The sequence below is a fragment of the Zonotrichia albicollis genome, chromosome 10 (assembly GCF_047830755.1).
Source record: "Zonotrichia albicollis isolate bZonAlb1 chromosome 10, bZonAlb1.hap1, whole genome shotgun sequence".
In the NCBI taxonomy this organism is placed as follows: Eukaryota; Metazoa; Chordata; class Aves; order Passeriformes; family Passerellidae; genus Zonotrichia; species Zonotrichia albicollis.
The window spans coordinates 35757953-35779649 of record NC_133828.1 but is presented as its reverse complement, the minus strand read 5'-3'; the positions used below and the strand labels follow the sequence as shown (position 1 = coordinate 35779649).

The 21697-nt window shown below is 44.2% G+C and overlaps 1 protein-coding gene across 8 annotated transcripts in view; it reads left to right on the top strand.

Moving 5' to 3' along the window:
• The window catches only part of SEMA5B (semaphorin 5B), a 264202-nt gene that overhangs the window by 221005 nt on the left and 21500 nt on the right, over window positions 1-21697 (top strand). For 7 of the 8 annotated variants that reach the window (XM_074548796.1, XM_074548798.1, XM_074548794.1 and 4 more), the window contains 10 exons: window positions 1144-1261; window positions 6638-6819; window positions 9805-9948; window positions 11407-11554; window positions 12803-13028; window positions 13672-13890; window positions 15744-15914; window positions 16806-16955; window positions 17847-17891; window positions 21004-21209. In XM_074548796.1, coding sequence (XP_074404897.1) covers window positions 1144-1261; window positions 6638-6819; window positions 9805-9948; window positions 11407-11554; window positions 12803-13028; window positions 13672-13890; window positions 15744-15914; window positions 16806-16955; window positions 17847-17891; window positions 21004-21209 — 1609 coding nt within the window. Of the gene's footprint in view, window positions 1-1143; window positions 1262-6637; window positions 6820-9804; window positions 9949-11406; window positions 11555-12802; window positions 13029-13671; window positions 13891-14370; window positions 15660-15743; window positions 15915-16805; window positions 16956-17846; window positions 17892-21003; window positions 21210-21697 lie in introns of those variants that run through there. The other variant, XR_012582007.1, reaches the window with a different exon arrangement.

Sequence of the window (21697 nt, the reverse complement as noted above, 5' to 3'; positions counted from 1 at the left end):
GTGAGGGACTTGCTTTTTCATTTGCAGCTGATTACAGGCTAATAGGATTTCAAAGATTTCTGGGAGGGATCAGTTCACATCTCATTGCATTTGGGGGGGGCGGGGGGTTGATGTTTTGTTAATCATACTGATACCTTGCCTTAGAATACATTTTATTACTCTCCTGTTTAGCTTCTCGAACTGAATATTTCCCCGGTCCCTTGCTGCTGTCTAATTGGCAGTTTTCAAGTCATTTGGGATTTTTTGAAAGATCTTATCAGCCTTTTGTGTGACAGAAGAGAATGGATCATAGGGTTTAAAAATAGTGTTGTGAATATTTTTAGGTTTAGTCCTCTCTTTGTCTTTCACTAATACATGCATGATGTGACTTGTACCTTTATATTTTCTTAATGAAAATTAACAATTTGAAAGCAACTCATGGGAACGACCAATACAGCTGAATTTTATTGATACAGACTACTTCTGTGACTGATCTTCACTGCTTAGTGGCAGTAATAGCCCTAGATATTTTTGTTTAGCAGCTCACATGTTGGGAACACACACTTAGCCTGTAAATATGGATTCAGGAGGAAAATGAATACAGCAGTGTTCAAAGCAGCCAAAAGCTTAGAAATAATGTTCTGCTGTGACTTTTCCAAACTGACATCTTGATGCTGGGATTATAAATGAAACCATTGTTTCAGCCAAGACCAAGACTAATAGAAAGCCTTTATTACCAGTCCATTGGCTAATTCTGCTTGTCTAACCCCTTCAGATGGACACAGTGTCAGAAAACATAGTCACAGAGGTCGCTTTGTGTGAGATTTGGCCTGCAGTGTGATTACATGGGGGCTCAAAGATATCTCAATGACAAGTGTTCTTTGACTAAAATTTGTAAAGTCATTTTCTTTCCCTAGGTCTTGGAGAAGAGTGAAGTGATTTTTAATCTACAGCTTCTATAAGTGATATTTGCTTTGTGTCCTATCAACCTCCTATCCATTTTTTCCCCCTTCCAAGCAGGTAAACCTCTGCTTAAAGAAATTGTTTCTTCTGCTGAGCCTCGGTGCAGTTGACAGCTGTCACATACAAGGACTATACTTGAATACATGTCTTTGGAGCTAGACAGTCTTAAAGGGCTTTAATCTTTTGTCTTTGCACATGCAGGGAATGCCTGGGAGCCAGAGACCCTTACTGTGGCTGGGATAGCAAGCAGAAGCGATGCACCACCATTGAGGACAGCTCCAACATGAGCCTCTGGACCCAAAATATTACTGAGTGCCCAGTAAGTGGAAACAGTGGAAAAATTTTATATGTACTGATGTGTGTATGTGTAGAAGGGATATCTGCATGATATTGCAATGAGATGGCCTTTTTTTCTGGTCCTGGTCTCCAAGAGATGGGAATAGAAAATAAATGTCTCTTCTTGAATCAGTCTGAGTTGACCCTCCAGCTCCCTTCCCAGCCACCCACCCTTCTCTGATGACAATATCCAGTTCCTGGCTGTGATCCCCAGAAGCTGTCTGGCTGAGTATAATTCCTGCTGCTTGAACTGTACCTCCAGGATGGCTGGGAATGAAAAAGCAGTCTTGTTAAATAAATTGAGGGTGGAGGAGAAATTGTCATTAATGCTCATTGTTATTATCTAATGTCAATTAGCATGTTAATACTGCTAAGTCCAGTAGATAGGGAGAGAGGGCTGGATGGGTTATATCTTCAGTATGCTATTTCTGTCTGGAGGTGCTGGGATGTTTATTCCCCTTATCTTCCTTACTCCGAAGATATTTTCCCAGGAAATATTAGTCATTACTTCAATCCATCCTCAGCTTGGCAGGCTTGAGTTTTTCACTGCTGGATTCAGAGGCTTGTGTGTTTATAACCCTCCTGTGCTGAACTGGGATGCAGTGCTTCTTGATTGCCCATGCTGTTATCTCATCCTGCTTAATGCCTGTGTCTGTTGATGGGTGTGTGAGGTGTTAATCCTCTAGTTTGAACATGTCTGCTGTGGTGCACACTAGGGAACAAACTACTCCAGGTCATTGTTTCAAGGTCATAAAAATCCAGCACAGAATATTCAGGAGCTTTGTCTGCTCTTGGGGTGCATTTTACATTTGTTTTAAAATTCCATTGTAGATTATTTTCTGTGTAGATGCTCCTATTCTGTTACATGTGTCAGCCTTGTGCTCTTTGACTGACAGGCTGCCAAGCTGTTTAAAATCCACATGCAAGTGCTTCCTTTTTCTTTAACCCCTGCCACTCACTGGAACGAATTCACACTGACATGGAGTGGGATGGCTCATTTAAACACCTGCATCAGCAATATCCAAGTATTTCCTTGTATTCAGTGCAGGAAAGGTCATGGACAACAGAAGCAAGGGTCCAGAACAGCATGTGCAGATGAGCACTGAAAGGGAAGGGGAATGTAATGACCCAATGCCAGACTTCATTCCTGCAAAAGACCTGTCTGTGAGTTTAGTTGGATGAGTTACTCATAAGATGTCCTGGCTTTTCCCACCCTGCTTTTCTGGGCTGAGCACCAGGCGCTCAGCTGTGCTGGTACAGCTGTATGTGAGATCACAGTCAAGTGTGAAATGGTGTAGATTAAAAGCACCCCTCCCAAATAAACTTTTCCTAACCCAGCTAATGTTAGTGAGTTCTTCTGCAGCCTAGCTCACAAACAGATGTCCTGGCACAGCTGAGAGACTGGCATTCAGCAACTTTTAAAGCCAGAACTGGCATATTATTGAATTATATCCTACATGGGCCAGGCATTTGTATGAGTCAACCACAACACTAACACAACTTGACTGCTGCTCTTGTGCATACAGGCTTGTTCAGAGCTAGTCTGAACATCTTTGTACAGCACTACATTGTGCCACAGATCCCCACTCTCCAGCTTTAATATTAAGAGACTTTAGATGGAGGCTTAATCATGCAGTGTTAACATGGGGCAATGGTTACTGTATGGTATTACTAGATAACATCCAGAATCTCCTAAGGGTTACTGAGGTTGCAGTCTCAACCACTTTAACATTAAGAAATGGTAGCACACAAATTCCACAAACTAAACTGCTCTCCCATGTATGTGCCCACAGTTTCCCAGGGAGTCCTGATACAGGATTGTACCTGCTTTCTTGGGAGAAGGGAGTGAGGTGCACTTTGATTTCAGAAAAACAGATGCATCCTATTTTGTGGTATCTTACTGATGCCAACATGAGCCACCAGCAGGAAAGGAACTTTAGCTTAGTTAATAAACTATTAGCCAAGCTCATGGTGTCACTGTTGCGGGTGGCTGGCAAGTCAGGAATTGAGTATTCCCAGTAAAGTGCACCATCCTCCTTATCCTGAGCCAAACAATCATCTTCCTTCCAGGTTTTCATCCCAGTCCCACTTTGTGTTTCCAGCAAACCCCTATCTTACTCATATTGCATCTGTTCCATGCTACCTCATTTTCTTGCTATCAGTGGCAGTTTCCCCACTCTGTTTTTGGGTGTCTTGTACCCTGCTGTCAATTCATGTGGACTCAGCTGCTCAGAGCTGCAGTGCTCAGGGTGATCCTGCTCTGGCCCACACTGAGGCATCTCCTGTGCACAGAAGAGTCTTTGGGTGCTGGGATTAAAATCTATGAATCTCTGAAAACTGAATTTTCCCCATGTCCCAGTGATTTTATACTCTGGACACTTTTGAATGGCTTTTCATAGGAATTGCAAAAAGGTGTTACAAGGACATAAAGTTCAGTTCCTTGCTCTGAACACTAATTTGTTTCAAGGAAAATATTGCAACTTATGGACAGTCTTTTCCTCTAAATTTGATTTTATAAATGGTTTAAGCAGTTTGACTGAAACTTTGCAAGAATTTTCAGCTTTCATCAAACAGCTAGTATGGCAACTTCCAGATTAATTAAAGCTTGGCAAAATTATAAGCAGTTTATATCTGAATCCCAAGATAAAGAATAGATGAATTGAAGGAACAGGGAATGCTTCTAGTCTCACCTGTAATATCAGAATAAACCTGGAAAATATCCTGGTAACAGAGATTAGGAGTGGTCATCTGAATTTTTAGATCCTGCATTTGAGCTTTTAGATTCTACAAGGAAAAAGAAAAAAATGAGGTCTTTGGTGTGAGTATGGTAGTTATAAAAGACAAGAATTCCAGAAATGGCAATATTGTCAGGTGAGAGAAGGGCATTTGATCAGATGTGTTTTTAAAGATGTCCTCTCTTCCTGATGGGCACTGTGTAGGCTTCAAAGGATTTGCCTTAAAAAGGTATTCCTGAAAAAGATCAGTGCATATGGGTTTTTATCCCACTTCCTAAGTTTACTCTTTTGAAGATATTTTTGTGGATTTAAAGATGGAATGATAATCCATATGTAATTTTTTAAGTATAAAAACTTCCCACACTCACAGTGTGACATGTTTATAAATCTCAGCATTTTGGTTATGGTTGCTTATTTGTTTAATTTTTGGGTTGTTTCCCAGTATCACTTATGAGCCAATGATTATTTGCTTTTTTTTTTTTTTAATTGATGCCACGGGCCACATCATCCCATTGATTTTGGAACAGAACTCCCTGCTGGAATCAGCAAGGCTTTCTGGCTCAAAAATGAATAGAAATGATCCAATACTTGGATTATGACTTTTCTAAGGCAGGAGGAAAAATGAGATAAAAATCTAGTATTAAATACCTCAAAGTACTTATTTTGATTCCCCTTCTCCAACCTCTAGAAACCCAACTGTATTGATTTTTAAACAATGTTTAAAACAGCAAATTCAACAACAACAAAGCTCTGTGATCTCCTCCATGGGCATCTTGCCTTGTAACCTTCAGCCCAGAGCAAATTTTTACAACTACATGATAATCTATTGCAAACAAAGGCTTACAGCAGATGCCTGAAACCCCCAGCTGCAGCCTGAGGAGTGCAGTATCAGATCTAAATTGCTTCCATGCCACTGCTGCATATTTTTGATGCTGCTGTAGATGGGTGAGCGGGGAAGATGACAACCCACCAGAGGTACATTCGGAGTGTTTAACGTAGTGCCAGTCTTGGAGAATAAGCACAGAGCAGCATGTTTCAGAGGATGAATGCTGGGAAGCACTCCTCCCCTGGCTGTGGTTGGCTCCCTGCATGACTGCTGAGCAGGCTCACAGCCCCTCCGTGCCTTCTGTAGAGCAGAGACAATCATTCCCCTCTGGGGCAGCCCAGGGGACTGATCCTGCTGGCAGCAGGGCTCAGTGGAGCATGGCACTGTGGGGTTTGTCAGGGTAGCTGGCTCAGATCTGGGGCCAGGGCTGCTTGCCAGAGACCCAGCCTCTTCCTGCCTTCACCCTTCGTTGCGTGCAGCGCTGAGGCCAAATCCAGTGCTGCCTTTGCCAGAGGCTTCACCCCGTGCTGAGCACCCCACCACCACATGGGTCACCCCACAGGCATGAGCTGCTTGCAGGCACCACCATCTGTGCCATCTGCCTGGCACTTTGGGATGGGGCATGGTGTGGGGAGTATGGAGGGAGCCAGCAGGGCAGAAGTGCATCATGGTGCTGTGCTCTTACAAGGGAGTAGCTGTAAGCAGGCAGGGCCACCACCAATCCCTTTCTGCATCGTGTTTCTCAGGTCAGTAACAGAGGGGATGCCAGGACAGGGGTGTTCAGGGAAGCTTTCAAGACATGGTCTTGGGCTGCAGGATTTTGCAGTAGTGGTGGAGTGAGCACAAGAAGGCAGTAGTGGCCAAGAGTGATTCCAGGAGAAGCAAGTTGCTCACATCCTCTCCAGACAGCCTTGGGGACAAAGGCCCCAGCAATCTGGTTTCCCAGCCCTCGGCTTAGGACTCCCCTGGAAGCACTGGTTCAGCAAATGGAGAGCAAGCTCTGACACCCTGTCTGCTGGAGGGTTGTCACAGCCCTGAAACAGTTCTGTTTCTCATGCTCTTGGTCTGCCAGTACTACTGTGTTTTTCCTTCACTGCAGTGTGCAGGAAGCTGTCAAGTCCCAGCCTGTTCAGGGCTGTGCAGGCATGAAGCAAAGGGGAGAAGGAACAGATAGCAGTATGGTCTGGTCTATAAATTGTCTTGAGATGAATTCTTACTCTGTAGGTGACTATGTGATCCTCAGCATTAATGCTAGTCACCATCATGCCCACTTTTTGTTCTTCAGCCATTTAGACTGTGCCTCAGTTTAGAAAGGGAAATAATTGTTACTGCAGGTTTGGGCAGCACCAACTCAGCAAGGCCTCTCAGCTGGTCACTATGGTTATAGGAACACTAACATGGAAATACTCTGCAGGAAGCCCTGCAGAGGCTGGAATATGATGGAGTGGGGTCAGTCAGTACTGGCCATGGTGTTGCCAGAAAGGCTGAAGTGTGGAGCAGGGAGCATGGTGTTTGTGTGGTGTGGCAGATGGATGTTGCTCCTGGTGTGGTGCTGGCTGGGTCGGCTTGGTGCCTGTGTGCACATGTTAGGTATGCAGCGTGGAATTTGGAGGGTAAATATTGATGTGGCATGGTCTGAAAACAACCCTCTGTTGTGAATCCTGCTCACAAGCACAGACAGCTCCCATCTAAGATGCATCCTAATCCCCCCGGCAGCTTTGTTTGGCATTTCTATTGTGGGCCTGTCTCCAGAAATGTAAACTTGCTATTAATGACTTTTTTTTTCTCTTAAAATTAGGTGAAAAACCTGACAACAAATGGAAGGTTGGGGCCTTGGTCCCCATGGCAACTGTGTGAGCACTCAGATGGGGACAGCACAGGCTCCTGTATGTGTAGGTCACGTTCATGTGACAGCCCTCGTCCTCGCTGTGGAGGTCGCAGCTGTGAAGGGGCCAGGATTGAGGTCGCAAATTGTTCAAGGTACCTCAGCATCTTTGTGCTTCTCAATGGAGCAAGAGTTTTGTGTGTCCACAGCTTAGCTCCTTCCTTGTGACCATGCCATTGTATCCCAGCCAGTGTGAGGTGTGTGAGGTCCAGCTTGAAGTTAGTGTAAAATGAAGAAACCCAAGCGCTCTGAGTGAAGGGCCCTCAGGCAAGGCTCTTGGAAGATGAACACCCCAAATTACTGTACACTATACTGTGCCTTGGTTTCCTTCACCTATACAGTGAGTAGTCACCCATCCAGAAGGAGATGAATAAGGCAGAGGTAGCTGTCAGCCAGTTGAACAGCAGACTAAAAATCAACAAGCCCATAATTTTTCAGAGCTTGGGTTCCAAGACCACTTTGCCAAAACCAAGCAGAGCTCCTTCAGAGGAACGCTTGTAAGGACAGGGCTGAGCCTAGCTCCAGGCAGGGCTTGTTTGCCTTTTTCTGTGAGTCTGTGACCTGTCTGCAGCACAGGCTGCCTGCTGTGCAGGTGAGAGCAGCTCCTCATCCTCTGGCTCATCCTCTGGCAGCCAGCAGGTGTGGGAGATGGCTGCCAGGATGGTGCTGGAACAGCAGAGGCAGCTCAGCTGGGGCCAAAGCACTGCCTGCCCATGGGAGCCTGAAGCTCAGCTCTGGCAGTATGGAAGCTAAATGTCCTCCTGTAGGGTGCCCAAACATAGCCATGGTGTTTGTGACTGTGGTGCCCCTCCACCCTCAGACCACATCATGTCATGACTCAAGGGAAGATGATGCAGTAGTGTAAGCACTATTTAATCAGGGTGGGGGCAGACAGGATTTTGGTAAATATTGGGTCAATATAGTTTTTATCTACTTTATCTTCTTCATAAACATTCATTCCATTAAGGACAGCTGTCTCTTGACTCATCCCTGGAGATCAGTGCTGGCCTTGGCACCAAAAATTCAGCAATACTCATGTTTTAATTGGCATTTCTCCTTGCAGTTATGGGCTGTGTTGCCCAAAAGGTGTGCAGTCATTCCTACCCCTGTGTTGCCACTGTGGGCTGAGCAAAGACTTTCCCAAGCAGGCTTTCTCTGTCAGTGACAAATGGAAAACATGCCAGTGGGATGGATTTCTCAGCACTGCTCTGATGCCTCTTAAGGCAGGAACAGCTTCTAAGAAGGGGATGAAAAACAGATTATTCAATCTTAAGACATACGAAAACAGCATGGTTTGAAAAATAGGGACATCTGGTCATCTTACATCCGCTTCAGCCCTCAAATTTCCTTTAATTGACTTCATATGGCATTGAGATTTCTTTCTGCAAAGAGGGAGTAGGATGTTTAAAGATGAGTTCTATTAAAAAGCTGGAGATCTGAAAGTGGAAGGTTTCTTTATTTCTGTTAAAAATCCTGAAACACAAATGGATGTTGAGAATTGTTGGGGTTTTGAGGATTTCTTTAGTGGAAATTACTTGCCCTTTTTGCAGCAGTAACAGCAACCTTCCATTTGATTTTTTTTCTCATAATTTTACTTATAATCATTCTTTTGGGTTAAAGAGTGGGGAGGTAGTAGGTAGTTTAAAACATGGCAGAATAATATGGAATAGTAGAATTTTTATATGAGTGGATTTCTTGTTCTTTGACCTTGTTTGTGGTGGGAGAGGGGAAGGGAGAGAGGGAGAAGGATAAGAGAACAAGAAGAGGGGGGGGAAAGATCTAAGAGGGTTCTGAAATAAAGCTGCCAAGAACAGGCAAGAGTTGATAAAAAATACAAAAACTGTGAAGGGCAATGTGGGTTTTAACTTTCATCCTCTGCCCTGATTGGTGCTATGCCAGAAAATACTTCTTGCCAGCAGTGTTATTAGTTCAGTAAATGCTTTGAAAATTAACATCTGTTTTCAAGCTTAGCTTTCAAGAGTCAGAGAGCACCTGAGCTGTTTTTTGACTAGATTTTTTAGAAGGGTTTTTCTTTATAAAAAAACACACCTCGGGAAAGATATTTTTTGGCTTAAGGCACTGAAGTGTCAAGATTAGGCAGTTTTATAAGACAGAGCATTACCACTGGCTCCATATGAAATGAAACCTGCAGCACAGAATGGATGAGATATGGTTCCTCCTCTCCTGCTTCAAGGCCCAGTGCTGCCAAATCAGAGGAAGGTGAGCTTTAATAGATGCAAGATTTTAAAGATGAAAATGTTGGCTTCTGTGTAAGCACACGTTTAGGCACCTGCACGTGCTCAGCCTTTCACAGGAGCTTTGCCAATGTCTCCAGCGCTGAGGTGTGAACTAGGCGGTTTTACATCACCCTGGCTTCAGGCTGTGTTACCACTGTTCAGCAGAGATGTGATCACTTATTAAACCATGAAACTCGATCCTGCCTCTGAGCTCTTAATTGCCTCTGGTTGCTACAGATTTAAGGTCACACTACAGTGACGTCTGCAGGCGGCCATGAAAGCTAGAGGCAATTATTGTTATTTTTAATGAAATTTCAGATTTCCACTTAATAGGATTCAATGCTGAAGGCTTTAGGAAAACACAAGATATTATGAGGTTTGTGATAAAAACATGGGAGCTGGCAGTGGTGTTGCTGTAAAAGATTTAAAGCATCAGTACCTACTGAATTAGCAGAGGGTAGGTTTTTTATATCCTTCAGCACAACTGGCATTCGTATCCTCAAAACCAGAAGAGTTTGGAACATACAACTTTGGGATAAGCCAGTGGATCAGAAGAGCAGGGTTATGATACATGGGGAAGATGATGGGGAATAGTCAGTGAAAATTATACTAATCACACTATTGCCCAGTAAATTCTAGGAGATATTTTCAAAATCATTCAGCATTGGCTTAGTTGTCTTCCTTTCCAATTGTTAGAGACTTCAAAGGGAGGAAAGCTAGGCACTTTTGAAAATCCCTTTTAAAAAACTCCCCCAATACAAAGACTGGTTGAAATGAATGATCTATTCTCCCGTAAGTTCAACATTTTTCCCATAGTGTGTTCACTCTCACCCTTTTTGCTAGAAATGGTGCTTGGACACCGTGGTCTTCCTGGGCCCCATGCAGCACCTCCTGTGGGATCGGCTTCCAGGTCCGGCAGCGCTCCTGCAGCAATCCTGCTCCACGGTACGGGGGCAGGGTCTGCGTTGGACAGAGCAGGGAGGAAAGGTAAGGGCTGGCCATGATGCTGTGTGTTCATTCCTGTGGCTGTAGTGGTGCTGGGAAGGCAGATTGAGGCTGTTGGGCTCAAAGTGCAGAGCGGGAGCAGTCCTGGAGCGTGGCAGGGATGCGGCTGCATACGTGCATAGACACCCTCTTTCAGTGAGCCTGTGAACATCAGACACTTCAGAGCTGCCGTCACTTCCAAGCAGGACCCTTCAGCCCTCTGCAGGTATTCCTGTCCCACACAGAGGGCTCACCTCCTCCCCGAAGGCAGAAGCTGTGCCTGCTGTTGGCACTGTACAGTTTATGGACACAGTTACTCCATTCTGATCCATGCCTGGAGTGGCAGCTGAGTATATGCAAGTCACTGCCAGTTGCACCATTTCCAAGTCTCTATTACTTGTGCTGATGCTCCAAAAGCAGTTCAAGGCAAAATACAGCTTAACTCACAGATTCAGGCTTGAGTTTTTGCAGGGTATGATATCAAAAAAACATCTTTTTTCCCCTCTAAACTATGAAAATTTCACACAAAATTACTAAAAGTTTAGTACTTTCTGAACCTACAGAGCCATCTGCACTATAACCCTTCTTCAAGCTTGGCCCCTCATGAAATACATGCTTCAAGGCATCCCAGCTTCCTTCCAGGCCTGACATTTCATTAAAGGTCACCTGTACTTGGCAATAGGCTGTTGCTTGTCCCTTGGGTGGTCACTAAGACATATGTCTCTGCATTTCTCAGAATAAAAAGAGCAATTCATTTAACTTCCATGTTTCAAGACATTTTAATGTTTGGTTTGATTTGTGTCCATTCACAACAGTCTTTTTTGGATTTAAAGACTACCTCTGAGTCAGTTGCAGTTCTATCTGATTCAATTTGAGAACAATATTGATTAAAAAGATGAACAAAATCACAGTTACTTTCGACACAGAACATGAAATAGCATTCAATAGGGCCTGCCTTTAGATGCCTATAGGGTCCAGTTGCAAACTCTAGCTTGTTAGGGCTGAGGCAGCAGTAAAAGCCAGATTCTGTAAAAAAAAGATTGTGAGGTGTTTAGTACCTGCTATTAGTGACAGATCACTGTTGAGTTGTCCTCCCACCAGTCATCCCATGTAGAATATTTGCTATCCACTCTCTCTTTGTGACACTTGGGCATCAGTTTATGAGCTCTTTTGTAGACTCAGTGTTTGTGGAAAAGTTTTGAGACAGCGCATTTCAGAAAACCTGATCTCAACCATTTGCTCCAACAAGCTCAGCCTGATTAACCACTCCCATTTGGTACAAAGGCTACATTCCTCTCCATGGACAGGAATATTGCTAATCTGATGTTGTGTCAGCCCCTGCTGCCTCTGTGCATGCATCAGTTGTGCCCAAATGCAGTGTGCAGTCTTGCGTCCCACACCGTTTCCTCCCTTGGATGTGCTGACATGGAGTTTTTTAAGCAATGCACTTTCTTCTTTCAGATTCTGTAATGAGAACAATCCATGTCCATTACCGATTTTTTGGTCTTCCTGGGGACCCTGGAATAAATGTAGCGTGAATTGTGGTGGAGGGATTCATTCAAGGCAGAGGTCCTGTGAAAATGGAAACACATGTCCAGGCTGTGCTGTGGTATGTATTATTTACTGACATTGCATGAGGGGCACTTATTGACAGTAGCATTGAGGAATGGGGTATTTAGCTTCTCTCTCCATTGTGGTTTTATTTCTCAAGCAAGAAGAAAATGCTGTCTTCAATTTTTGCTGCAGAGGATGCTGAAATGAACTTGGAAACAAGAGGGGTGGCAGATTTAGGGACAGACTTATATACTGAGTTCTTCCTTAGGCCTCTGTAGGCTGATATCAAATCCTTTACCTGAAAGCTCTAGACATGCTCTTTTCTTCTGTCCCACTCCTAAGGATGATCCTGTTGAGTTAAGGAGGCCACACACACACCAAAAATGAGTTGCACTATCACACTTGAGTAAACAACAGGTCCAACACCCCATTTGTTCTCTTTACTTTCCCACTGCTGTTCCAGCAGCTGTTTCATGCAGCCATTTTAATTGGTTGTGTGGGGCTTCATTTCAGTGTAAGCAGGTTTGATCTGGAACCTCCCATTTCTTACCAAGATATTTGGCATTTACAGTAGAATCATGAAGCCCTGAAGCATTACATTTCTTCCCCTCTGCCAGAAGAGAGTTGTTCATTTAGTTAATTTAAATCAAGAACACAAATGTTTGTCACTGGAATTCCTCCCATTAGTGATGAGAATTGTAAAACCCTTAAATCCCCTATTCCCAGCCAGCCAGAATGCTGTGTGTGCTCAATGGCTGCTCTAGACCAAGGATGGCAAATGGTTCATAACCTTCACTAGAGAGTTTGAAAAGCCAACCAAACAAAAATAGCTGTAAAAAGATCTACTCTAAACCCTGCTATTAAAAATAAAATTATAAACTTTCAAGGAATAGACCTTACTGACATCTTGTCCTCTTGAGGCTTTTCTAGGCTGACCTGAGAAGAGCATCTCAGGGTCAGAGCAGAAAACTTGTTTGCTGTTATTATTATCTCTTGCCTGAATTATTCTCCTGCCGATAATGAACCAGGCTGCCAAAGCCCCACAGGACTTTGAGTCAGCAAAGAAACACAAACCTGAGGGAGACATAAAAATAGCAAGCACAGTTTACCCTTGAGGTCCACCTATGTAGCACACTGCCTCCATAATCACCACATTTTGTTCCTGTGAGGTCAGATAAGGTGGATGAGGACAGTTTGAGATCCAGAGAGTACCCCTGTTATTTTCTGAAGTGTAAATAAGCCTCTGCCAGTTAGGCTGCTGCTGTTTAGTAAGTAAGGAGGGAGCGGTTTTCCTTCTTGGCAGGAATACAAGACCTGCAACCCGGAGAGCTGCCCAGAGGTGCGCAGGAACACCCCCTGGACCCCGTGGATGCCTGTCAACATCACCCAGAACGGGGCCCGCCAGGAGCAGCGCTTCCGCTACACGTGCCGGGCCCAGCTGTCCGACCCCCACGAGCTGCAGTTCGGGAGGAAGAAAACCGAGAGTCGCTTCTGCCCCAACGATGGCTCTGCAGTGTGTGACACTGACTGTACGTCCTGCCAGCTCACGGGGACCCCGGGGCAGGCCTAGGGGGGGCAGTGCAAGGGGGACGCTCTCAGAACAACAAGCCTCTGACTGTGGCTGCAGTAGTGTCAACATGTACGACTGGTGTCACTGCAGAGGGGCAGGGATGGGGAGTGCCCCGTGACACCCATGTACAGATGTGAGATCTGTGCTTATGGCAGTGTGTAGATTTGTTCTTGCTCCTGCTAGGCTGCCCCAAAGACAACAGGCGAGTAATAAGGGTGTAAAGAAGAGAAGAGCTGTTCTCAGGATAGTGTGTCTTTTCTTTCTCCCCTTGCACGCTGTTTCTCAGGTTGTTCCCTGCAGGGCTGCTGTGATGCAAGGCAGCATCTTGAGGGCACAGCCTGGACTGCCACAATTTGCTGCCCAGGGAGCTGATTTATCAAGGTTACAAGCAGATTCAGTTTGCATGCCTACAAATTTCTTTTTCTATCTAGTTTAGCTGTAGCTCTGGGAAAAAAAAAAAAAACCCTCTTGCCAAGGGATTTCAACAGAAACTATTCTGCAGGGCACATAGATCCTGATTTTATTCATAAGCTGAACCCCTTTTTAAAAGCTCAGCAAATTACTAATTTCGGATCTTGGTGTCTTGTTTGTTTTCCTTGAAGCTCTTGTTGATGACCTCCTCAAGACTGGTAAGACCTCTGCACGGATTATCAATGGGGGCTGGTCCTTTTGGGGGGCCTGGTCTTCCTGCTCCAGGGATTGTGAGCTGGGCTTTAGAATCAGGAAGAGAACATGCACAAACCCTGAACCTAAAAATGGTGGCTTGCCCTGTGTGGGGTCAGCGATGGAGTACCAAGACTGCAATCCTCACCCCTGCCCAGGTAACCATGATCATCTTCCTGCATGAAATTCAGAGGTGTTTTCCTAAATCTTAGTGGTAGAGCAACAACAACAACCACAAAATCAGTATTTCTAAGCTGCCTTCTTCTTTTTTTATTTTTTATTTTTTTTAATTTGGGGGATTTTTCCTTATGTTTTTTAAAGTTATTGTAATGACCAGCATATATTATCTTTAGTGCTGACTTAGATTTCACCTCAGCTCAGAGGGTAACACAGCCACATCCTCTAGAGGAAGTAGTATGGTGGCTTTTAGCAATCCTTTGCTTCAGGAAGATTTGATGCTCCATCCAGTGGAGGGCATCATGGTGCATCTGCTCCATGATGAGAAGGCAGACTTAATAAATGTGGCTTAATACTGTATAGAGATGCTTGATGTGGTGGTTCTTCTTGTGAACACTTATTTCTTCCCCCTCTCCTGCTTACGTATTGTTCTTGCGATGGGCATCTACTCTTGACATCAGTTACCATTTCCTGCACAGCCAGCAGGGAGTATTCTTGCCTGGTTTCCTGGTTTTCGAGTTTGTCCTCATGTTTATGTTGCACTCCTGGTCCAGAATAGTAGTAATAGACCACTGACTACTGTATTCTCTCTCACTTATCCTTCCCCTTGCTCTGTAATAACTGTCTAAAGTAAATTTAAGTGATCTTACACAAATTACCTTGCCTCTTTGCAGTTCCAGCAATTATCTACCTCTGGCAATGTAGTTTGTGGCCTACACTTGAAAATGCTCTATTATAGTCGTACTATTATGATTCTAAAATTCAATACAAAGATAAAATTCAAATGCAGATATGATCAGAATGTGCAGCAAGAGTATAACAGGAGTGCCAAATATTGCACTCTATGGCCTATAAAAAGGAAATAACTCCAGCACTATAAAGGCAGCTATTAGTACTATTTTGGAAGCTCTCAGTGGCTTTTTCACTAATGTCTGTGCCCCTTTTCTGTGCTGTTTTCTCCCCTCAGACACTCTGATGTTTTTCAATCTGTTCTGAGTGCATGATTACTATTTCTCTGTGTCTCCCTCCTTCCCTGCCTCACTCAATGTGTATACACAAATCCTGGGTTTATTTTGCTCTAAGTCATCAGGTTATTATCTTCTGAATTAATGGCATGTGGATCTGCAAACCAGGCAGTTTAGTGGGTGGGGGCTGGGGGATTCAGGGATCTTAAGTTCCTCCCTAGTTTTATTATTAAACTCTCCTGGGGTTATGCTTAGATCATAGAGTGGTTTGGGTTGGAAGGGACCTTTTAAAGGTCACCTAGTTCAATGCTTCTGAGTTGCTGTTTCCTGAAGGCTGCAACTAGAGGACTTGGGCCTCCCACAGAAAGGTGCCATATAAGCTCCACTTTGGTGCTACAGTGCTTTTTTCCCAAGTAAATCTGCTGTTGCTATGAAGTTTCAGGAGACAACATAGTAGTCCTTGTAATAGAAATAGTAATAGTAATAGCATATAGTAATAGTAACAGTAGTAGTAGTAGTAGTAATAATAATAATAATAATAGTAGCAGCAATGCTGTTTTATAAAAAGGAAAGGAATAGCCTGGAGTAGAATATTTCAGTGAATATTAATGACTACAGCAAAGAGTAGTTTCTTTATGATGCAGAGTCTTTTTCTGCATTGATTTCATTCTGCATCCACAGAGTGAAGTGGACTTGTACCCTCTCTTGACGTGAAGTTCTTGTTGTCAGGCCCAAATGTCCTGGGGTGCAGGAAACTGCTAGCTAGTGTGGGCAGGATGTGCAAGGTGAGACACTGGGGATCTCCAGCTTTGTCACAGTGATAGGAGTAACCAATGGCCTCTACCTGTCTGCTTTTCAATGTCCTTCAGTGAAAGGCTCGTGGTCTTGCTGGACTCCCTGGTCTCACTGCTCAGCCACCTGTGGGGGTGGGCACTACCAGCGCACGCGGACCTGCACCAACCCAGCTCCGTCCAGCGGGGAGGACATCTGCATCGGGCTGCACACTGAGGAGGCCCTCTGCAACACGCACCCCTGCCAAGGTAGCCGCCCCTCATCCCCGCTCCAGCTGGCTTCCAGGCTGGTGGGAGCAAGGCACAGCTGCAAAATGTTTAAAAAACAGATTAGAAACACCACCAGTTACAAGTTTTTTGGTCATTTATTCAATGTCTGTTGAGCCAGGGGATAAAGAGACATCCCAGTATCAACTGCAGTGGAACTCCTTCCTCTTTGTGTGTTCACTGGCCATTGCTCTGGCATTCTGGTGCTGGTCAAGCACCAAAATTAGCACCAAAATTTTGCTAATGGTTAATCTCTTTCAAGTAATGGAAAAAGCAGGAACTTGGTTCTTCAATGTGGAAGTTGACCTGACAAACAAAAGGAGTCATGAGGCAGCAATCTGTACAGTTGCTGAAGGACAGTCCTTCCTTTTTGTTTCACAGACAACAGATCAGCATGTGCTACAACTCAGAGGACAGGGTTTAGATTTGTGTATTTCTGATCCAGTGCAGGCTCAATCCTGTCCTTAGGAACCTCAGCAAAACTCTGTGAATGCTCTAATTCGTGCTGGCCGCTTGAGGTGTCTTTGGGAGGCCACATCAAAGCTTGGAGGTCTTGGTGCAACGTTGCCCCACCCTGCTCCTTGTATGTCTTTGACCAGAGAGCTGATGTAGGAGGTTTTAAGACAACTTTGTTCTGTGCAGTGCTCCACCAAGGGTCAGTTTAGTCCACATTAAGAGAACTACAACCTGACAAGTAGAGTGCAATGCTTGCACTGAGAAAATTAAATCCACTAAGGATCTGTGGAAAACATGTGTGAGAGAGGCCAGGCCAGGAACTGGGATCCTTCAGCATGGGAGAAGTCTGATATCTACAAAGCATCCTTTTCCTTCTTGGTGACGCTGTGTGTGTGTTTTCCTGCCCCTGGATTTCAGGTGGCTGGTCGGAGTGGTCAGAGTGGAGCCTGTGCAATGAAGAGGGCATCCAGTACCGCAGCCGCTACTGCGAGGTGCACAGCCCGGACTCCTCCCAGTGCGTCGGAAACAGCACTCAGTACCAGGAGTGCCTCTACAATGAAATTCCTGGTATGTACCGGGTCATCCAGGAAGACAGGGTGGGCCAGTTCAGGAGAGCAGCTTGTGCCTGGACTGTCAAACTAGGCTGAGATTTTCTCTATTAAAAATTGGATGTTTCTAGAAAAACAAGGAAATAGATAAACGTTATAAATTCCCTTGTGGCAGGCATGGGATAAATGGCTTTCCCTTAAGCAGCTTAGCATTTCTTTTAAACAGAATTACCTTGATCCGTAACGAATAACTAGTGTTGCTTCACCTGAATTGAAGCTTTTAAACTTGTATGGTTTGTCTTAGGCTGGGTTATAAAAATTGTCTCTGTTCTCAGTATGCATACAGGCAACAGAAGGTCGTTGATTTCAGGTACCCAAAAAGCATCCCAAAAGAGATAAGAATTAAGGTGAGGCAGATGCAGAAAATTGGGGTATGAAGGTGGGAGATTAATCCAGGGTCTAACAGAGCAACACTATTGATGGTCATCAGCATATTCCACCCAGTGCCTTCTGGAAATTGAATCTCTCAGGCAAATATCTGATATGGGTCTAAACTGAATAATGGTTTTCCACATGTTCCTTTTTTTTGGATTACATTGCACTGACTTAAAAATCTGACATCTCTAGGCAATGGTATTCTTTTCCATGGTTTTTTCAGCTAACATCTTTTCCCTAAATTGAAGAAGCTAAAGAGTGATCAGGTAACAGAACTGGAATTATAAGATCTTTGGAGAGGTTTCATTGCATGTGTTTCAAACCATGAGCCTATAATTCAATTTAGAGAGACTCTCAGCTTGCTGCAGAGCATATGAGCACCTTCTTGTGTCTGAAACACAAAGGGTTTAATTACTTGAAGAAATAAAGGGATGGCAAAATGATAACTTTCTCCAATCTTCTTTCCTTTGTTTAGTGATCCTGCCAGCCTCCAGCATCGATGAGAGCACGAACTGTGGAGGTAGGTTGCCGCTAACTATATATCTTGTTTTTATCTTAACCTGACTTCTTTTCTCCCTGTGCAGTATCAACCAAACTATTAATCTATACAGCTCATATCCCACTGATAGCTTTAATTCCGCTGGAGTCTTGCTGTCTGAGTCAGACTGGAGGAATGTATCTCATGTCCACTTGTCAGGTCCAAGACTTATATTTATTTGGAAGTTTGGGTTGGCCACTGAGGGTCATTAATTACTAGAGAGCAATTCCTTGTGTCTCTCTACCTCCAGGGTAAATGGTTCAGGTGGAAGAAAGGGTTATTCCCCATTCACCACTGTAAGCCTCCAGCTGTTTGGAGGCAGGTGTTTTTAAATAACCTATAAAGATTTCAGTGAACAGGGTCTCTTAAACAGATCCTTTGCTGATATAGGATGAGATTAGAGGTTTATACTTGTCCTCCAAGCACTTCCTTTCATTCAAGTTCTCACCTCTCACAGAAACTGTGTCTCCTTTCTGCATGTAACATGGAAAGGTCCAGCCATTAGTGTTGCTTTTCCACTGCCCTGGGAGCCCCTATGATAAAAATGCAGACTGAAGAAAATGGCAGTTCCTTTAATGTTTTAAAATGCTAGTTTCACACTAATGGCCATGCCAATTCCTGCTTGCGTCACATCCCTGCTTTCCTGAAATCCAGATGATCTTCGGGCTGCCAAAATCTCTTCTCCCTGTAGAGATCATGGCAAAAACAGGCATGCCACCTGTGGCATGGAAATGTGGATTCTCAGTTTGCAACTGAGGGCAATCAATGCAATTAAGATTTCAGCTCCTGCAATGTAACATTTGGCTTCCTGCATCACTCCTTCTCCCTCAGAGAGTGCAATGGTTCTGCTTTGATTCCAGGACCCCTTGCTGCAGCTTGCACTCTACTGTTACGCACTGTAGCCACATTTCCTTCTTTTTCCACCACCACTGTATTTGCTGTTGCTATCTACATTTTTCCATAGCTAATATTATTTATTAATGTAGTGTTCTACAATATTTGGCAAAGAAGCCAATCAATAGAAATTCTGTTGATGCATCTCAGAAAATCTATATTTTCAAAGTGATGAACCAGAAAGCTTTCCCCTGGGGACTCACATGCTGCTAACAAAATAATATGTTTCCCCCCCACCCCCCCCAAGATACAGCCAAAACTCATTTGAAAAATCAGATGGGTGTTTCAAAGGTGAGAGTGAAATAGGAGAGAGCTTTATGTTGTGACTTGCAAATGTGGCAGTGAAATGAAACATTCACTGCAATATAAGCAAATCTGGGCAGGAGGAGAATGTGGCTGCATGTCATGTGGCTTTACTGAACACAGTTGCATATTCTATGTTTTAGGTCTCATGAGTGATGCAAAACAGGCAGAGGTTTTTAGAAAGGAAATTTATGTTTTAAAAAGTCTAGTGACATTTAGTAGGAAATTATAGTATTTCTGCTGGGTTTTTTGGGACCATCATCCAAAACAATAGAAAATGGTAATCTTGCAATGGAATTTTATAATGTGGTTTGAAAAATAAATCTAGCTCATCAGTCTAATAAATTCTGAATGGTCCCTACTGTAATTATGATTGAAGTGCATTACTTTGCTGTAGAACTCTACTGGTTTTGTTCTTTTTAAAATCAGAAGGATATTTTTTAACTAGAGATTAGACGAGAGCCATTGACTAATGGGCAGAATCTGCTATCTAAAAAGAATATCACTTAAAATGTAAGATGGCACCAAAAAAACTGCACACCGTGATCAGACTAAGAATGAGCCTCATTTAAAGCCACTCTCTAAGCAGCCCCATTTCTCTGCACACAGTCAAGTCAACACAGCAGTGTGTCCAAATGAATTGGCTTTTTAAGTGTTAAGGGAAATTTACCGCTGCAGTCGCCACTGAGGCAATGTGACTGACCCTGGGGCCAGCAGTCAGGGGGTCCCCTCGGGCTCTAGGGCCTCTGTCATTCCTCTTTGAAATATGGCAGAGCAAAGGCAGAGGAAAAGCATTTGGAATCAAATAACTGATTCCTTTCTGTTTAGTCCCCCCTGCACACAGCAAGATACAACAGGGTCATAAAGTTTTGCCATCCCATAATGCCCCTGGTTGCTTTGATAACTTGGTGGCTCTAATGGTCTCTACTGTTGGTTCTGTTGTCAGAGGAGATCTGGTGGTGGTGTGTTTTACTGTGGGGTGTGCGACTCAGTGAGGTGAGGGAGGAACGAGAGTGCTGTTTGCCCTTGCCTTCCCCCACCGGTCAGAGCTGTGAGGTAGGTGCTTGCCAGTGTGTGGGCTGCTCAGCTACTGCTCCTTCCAGAGCTCAGTGCTGGCCTTGAAGGGTGCTGGTGCAATCCCACATGGAGAGATCTCTGCAGGAGGCTTTTATAGCCCACACCTGCCTGCAACTGATTTCCTATCTCTGCAATTTGCTGAGAAAGCCAACAAAGAAGCGTTTTTCAAGCACTGTTCCCCTTTCCTTTGTCCACTTTATCTTTCCTGTTCTCCGGAGGACCCCTATTTCACTGTTAGCCCTACAAATACACCTCAGAGGTAGTGCAGACAAACCAAGGCTATGCCATCCCATGAATAAGCAAGAATGCTGAGCACACTTGGATTACAAGGGGGAGGAATGTGTATCTCCCCCACCCCACACACAGTCTCATAGGCATTTTGGGCAGCTGACAAAAAGTGCTTTTCCCTCCCTTCCTTCCCCTTCAGAGAAACACTGAGCATTTTTATCCCCTTATTTCCATGACACGCACATGCTTTGGAATCCATTAATGTGCATTGTTTGTATGGCTCATTTCTTTAGCTGTCAGCCTAACATAATGTTTAGTTTCAATATCAATAGAGGGGAGAGAGGAGAGACAGGGAGGGAGCTTTGAGAAAACAATGCATGAACCTGTTAAACTGCACAAGGCAGAGCTGCAGTGGGGAGACCGATTTGCAGGGAGATTATGTCAGTTTATGTTAGAATGTAAGAGTCTGGCTTCAACAGCTTATTAATGTTGATCCCGAGATGTCACTGCTCTGATTTGCACCTGTGGTCTTGTCAGGGGAGGGAAAAGGGCTGTTCTTTAAAAATAGCATCTCTTGTCATTTCCCTTGCAGGTTTTAGTCTCATCCATCTGATTGCCACTGGGGTCTCCTGTTTCTTCGGCTCCAGCCTGTTAACATTTGTGATTTACGTGTATTGCCAGCGCTGCCAGAGGCAGTCCCAGGAGTCCACTGTTATCCACCCAACCACTCCCAACCATCTCCATTACAAGGGCAACACAACCCCCAAGAATGAGAAGTACACCCCTATGGAGTTCAAGGTAGGGTACTTGAGGAGAAATACCACAAACAGCTTGATACTGCCTAAATAAATTCTGTATTCATGTCATGTTTGGAACTGGGTAGGTCTGTGTTTCTGTGCCCAGCTGATGGCATTATACATGGGGTTGAAAGGGCATTTAGCTGTGCTGTCACAAAGGGGTTAAAAAGCCTCATTACTGCAGTGGGATTTTGTTCTGTTTCACAGTCCTGATGAATGCCAGTCTGGCAAGTACATACCAAGATACTCCAGCCCATTCTGACTATTGAATGTATACAAATTGTCCTCTAAAAAAATCAGTAAGAGCTCAGTTCAGTGCATTGTTAGTGCATGGTAAGAGGAAATGGAGGGGAGGAAGAATAAAAATGGAAACTTCATTGCACAAATAGCTGGGAAAATGTGCATTGGTAGGATGAGATTTTGGAAATTCTTTGGTGACTGCCAAATTGGAGTGAATGAGAAAGCAGAGAGGGTTTTGCCCCCCTCTAT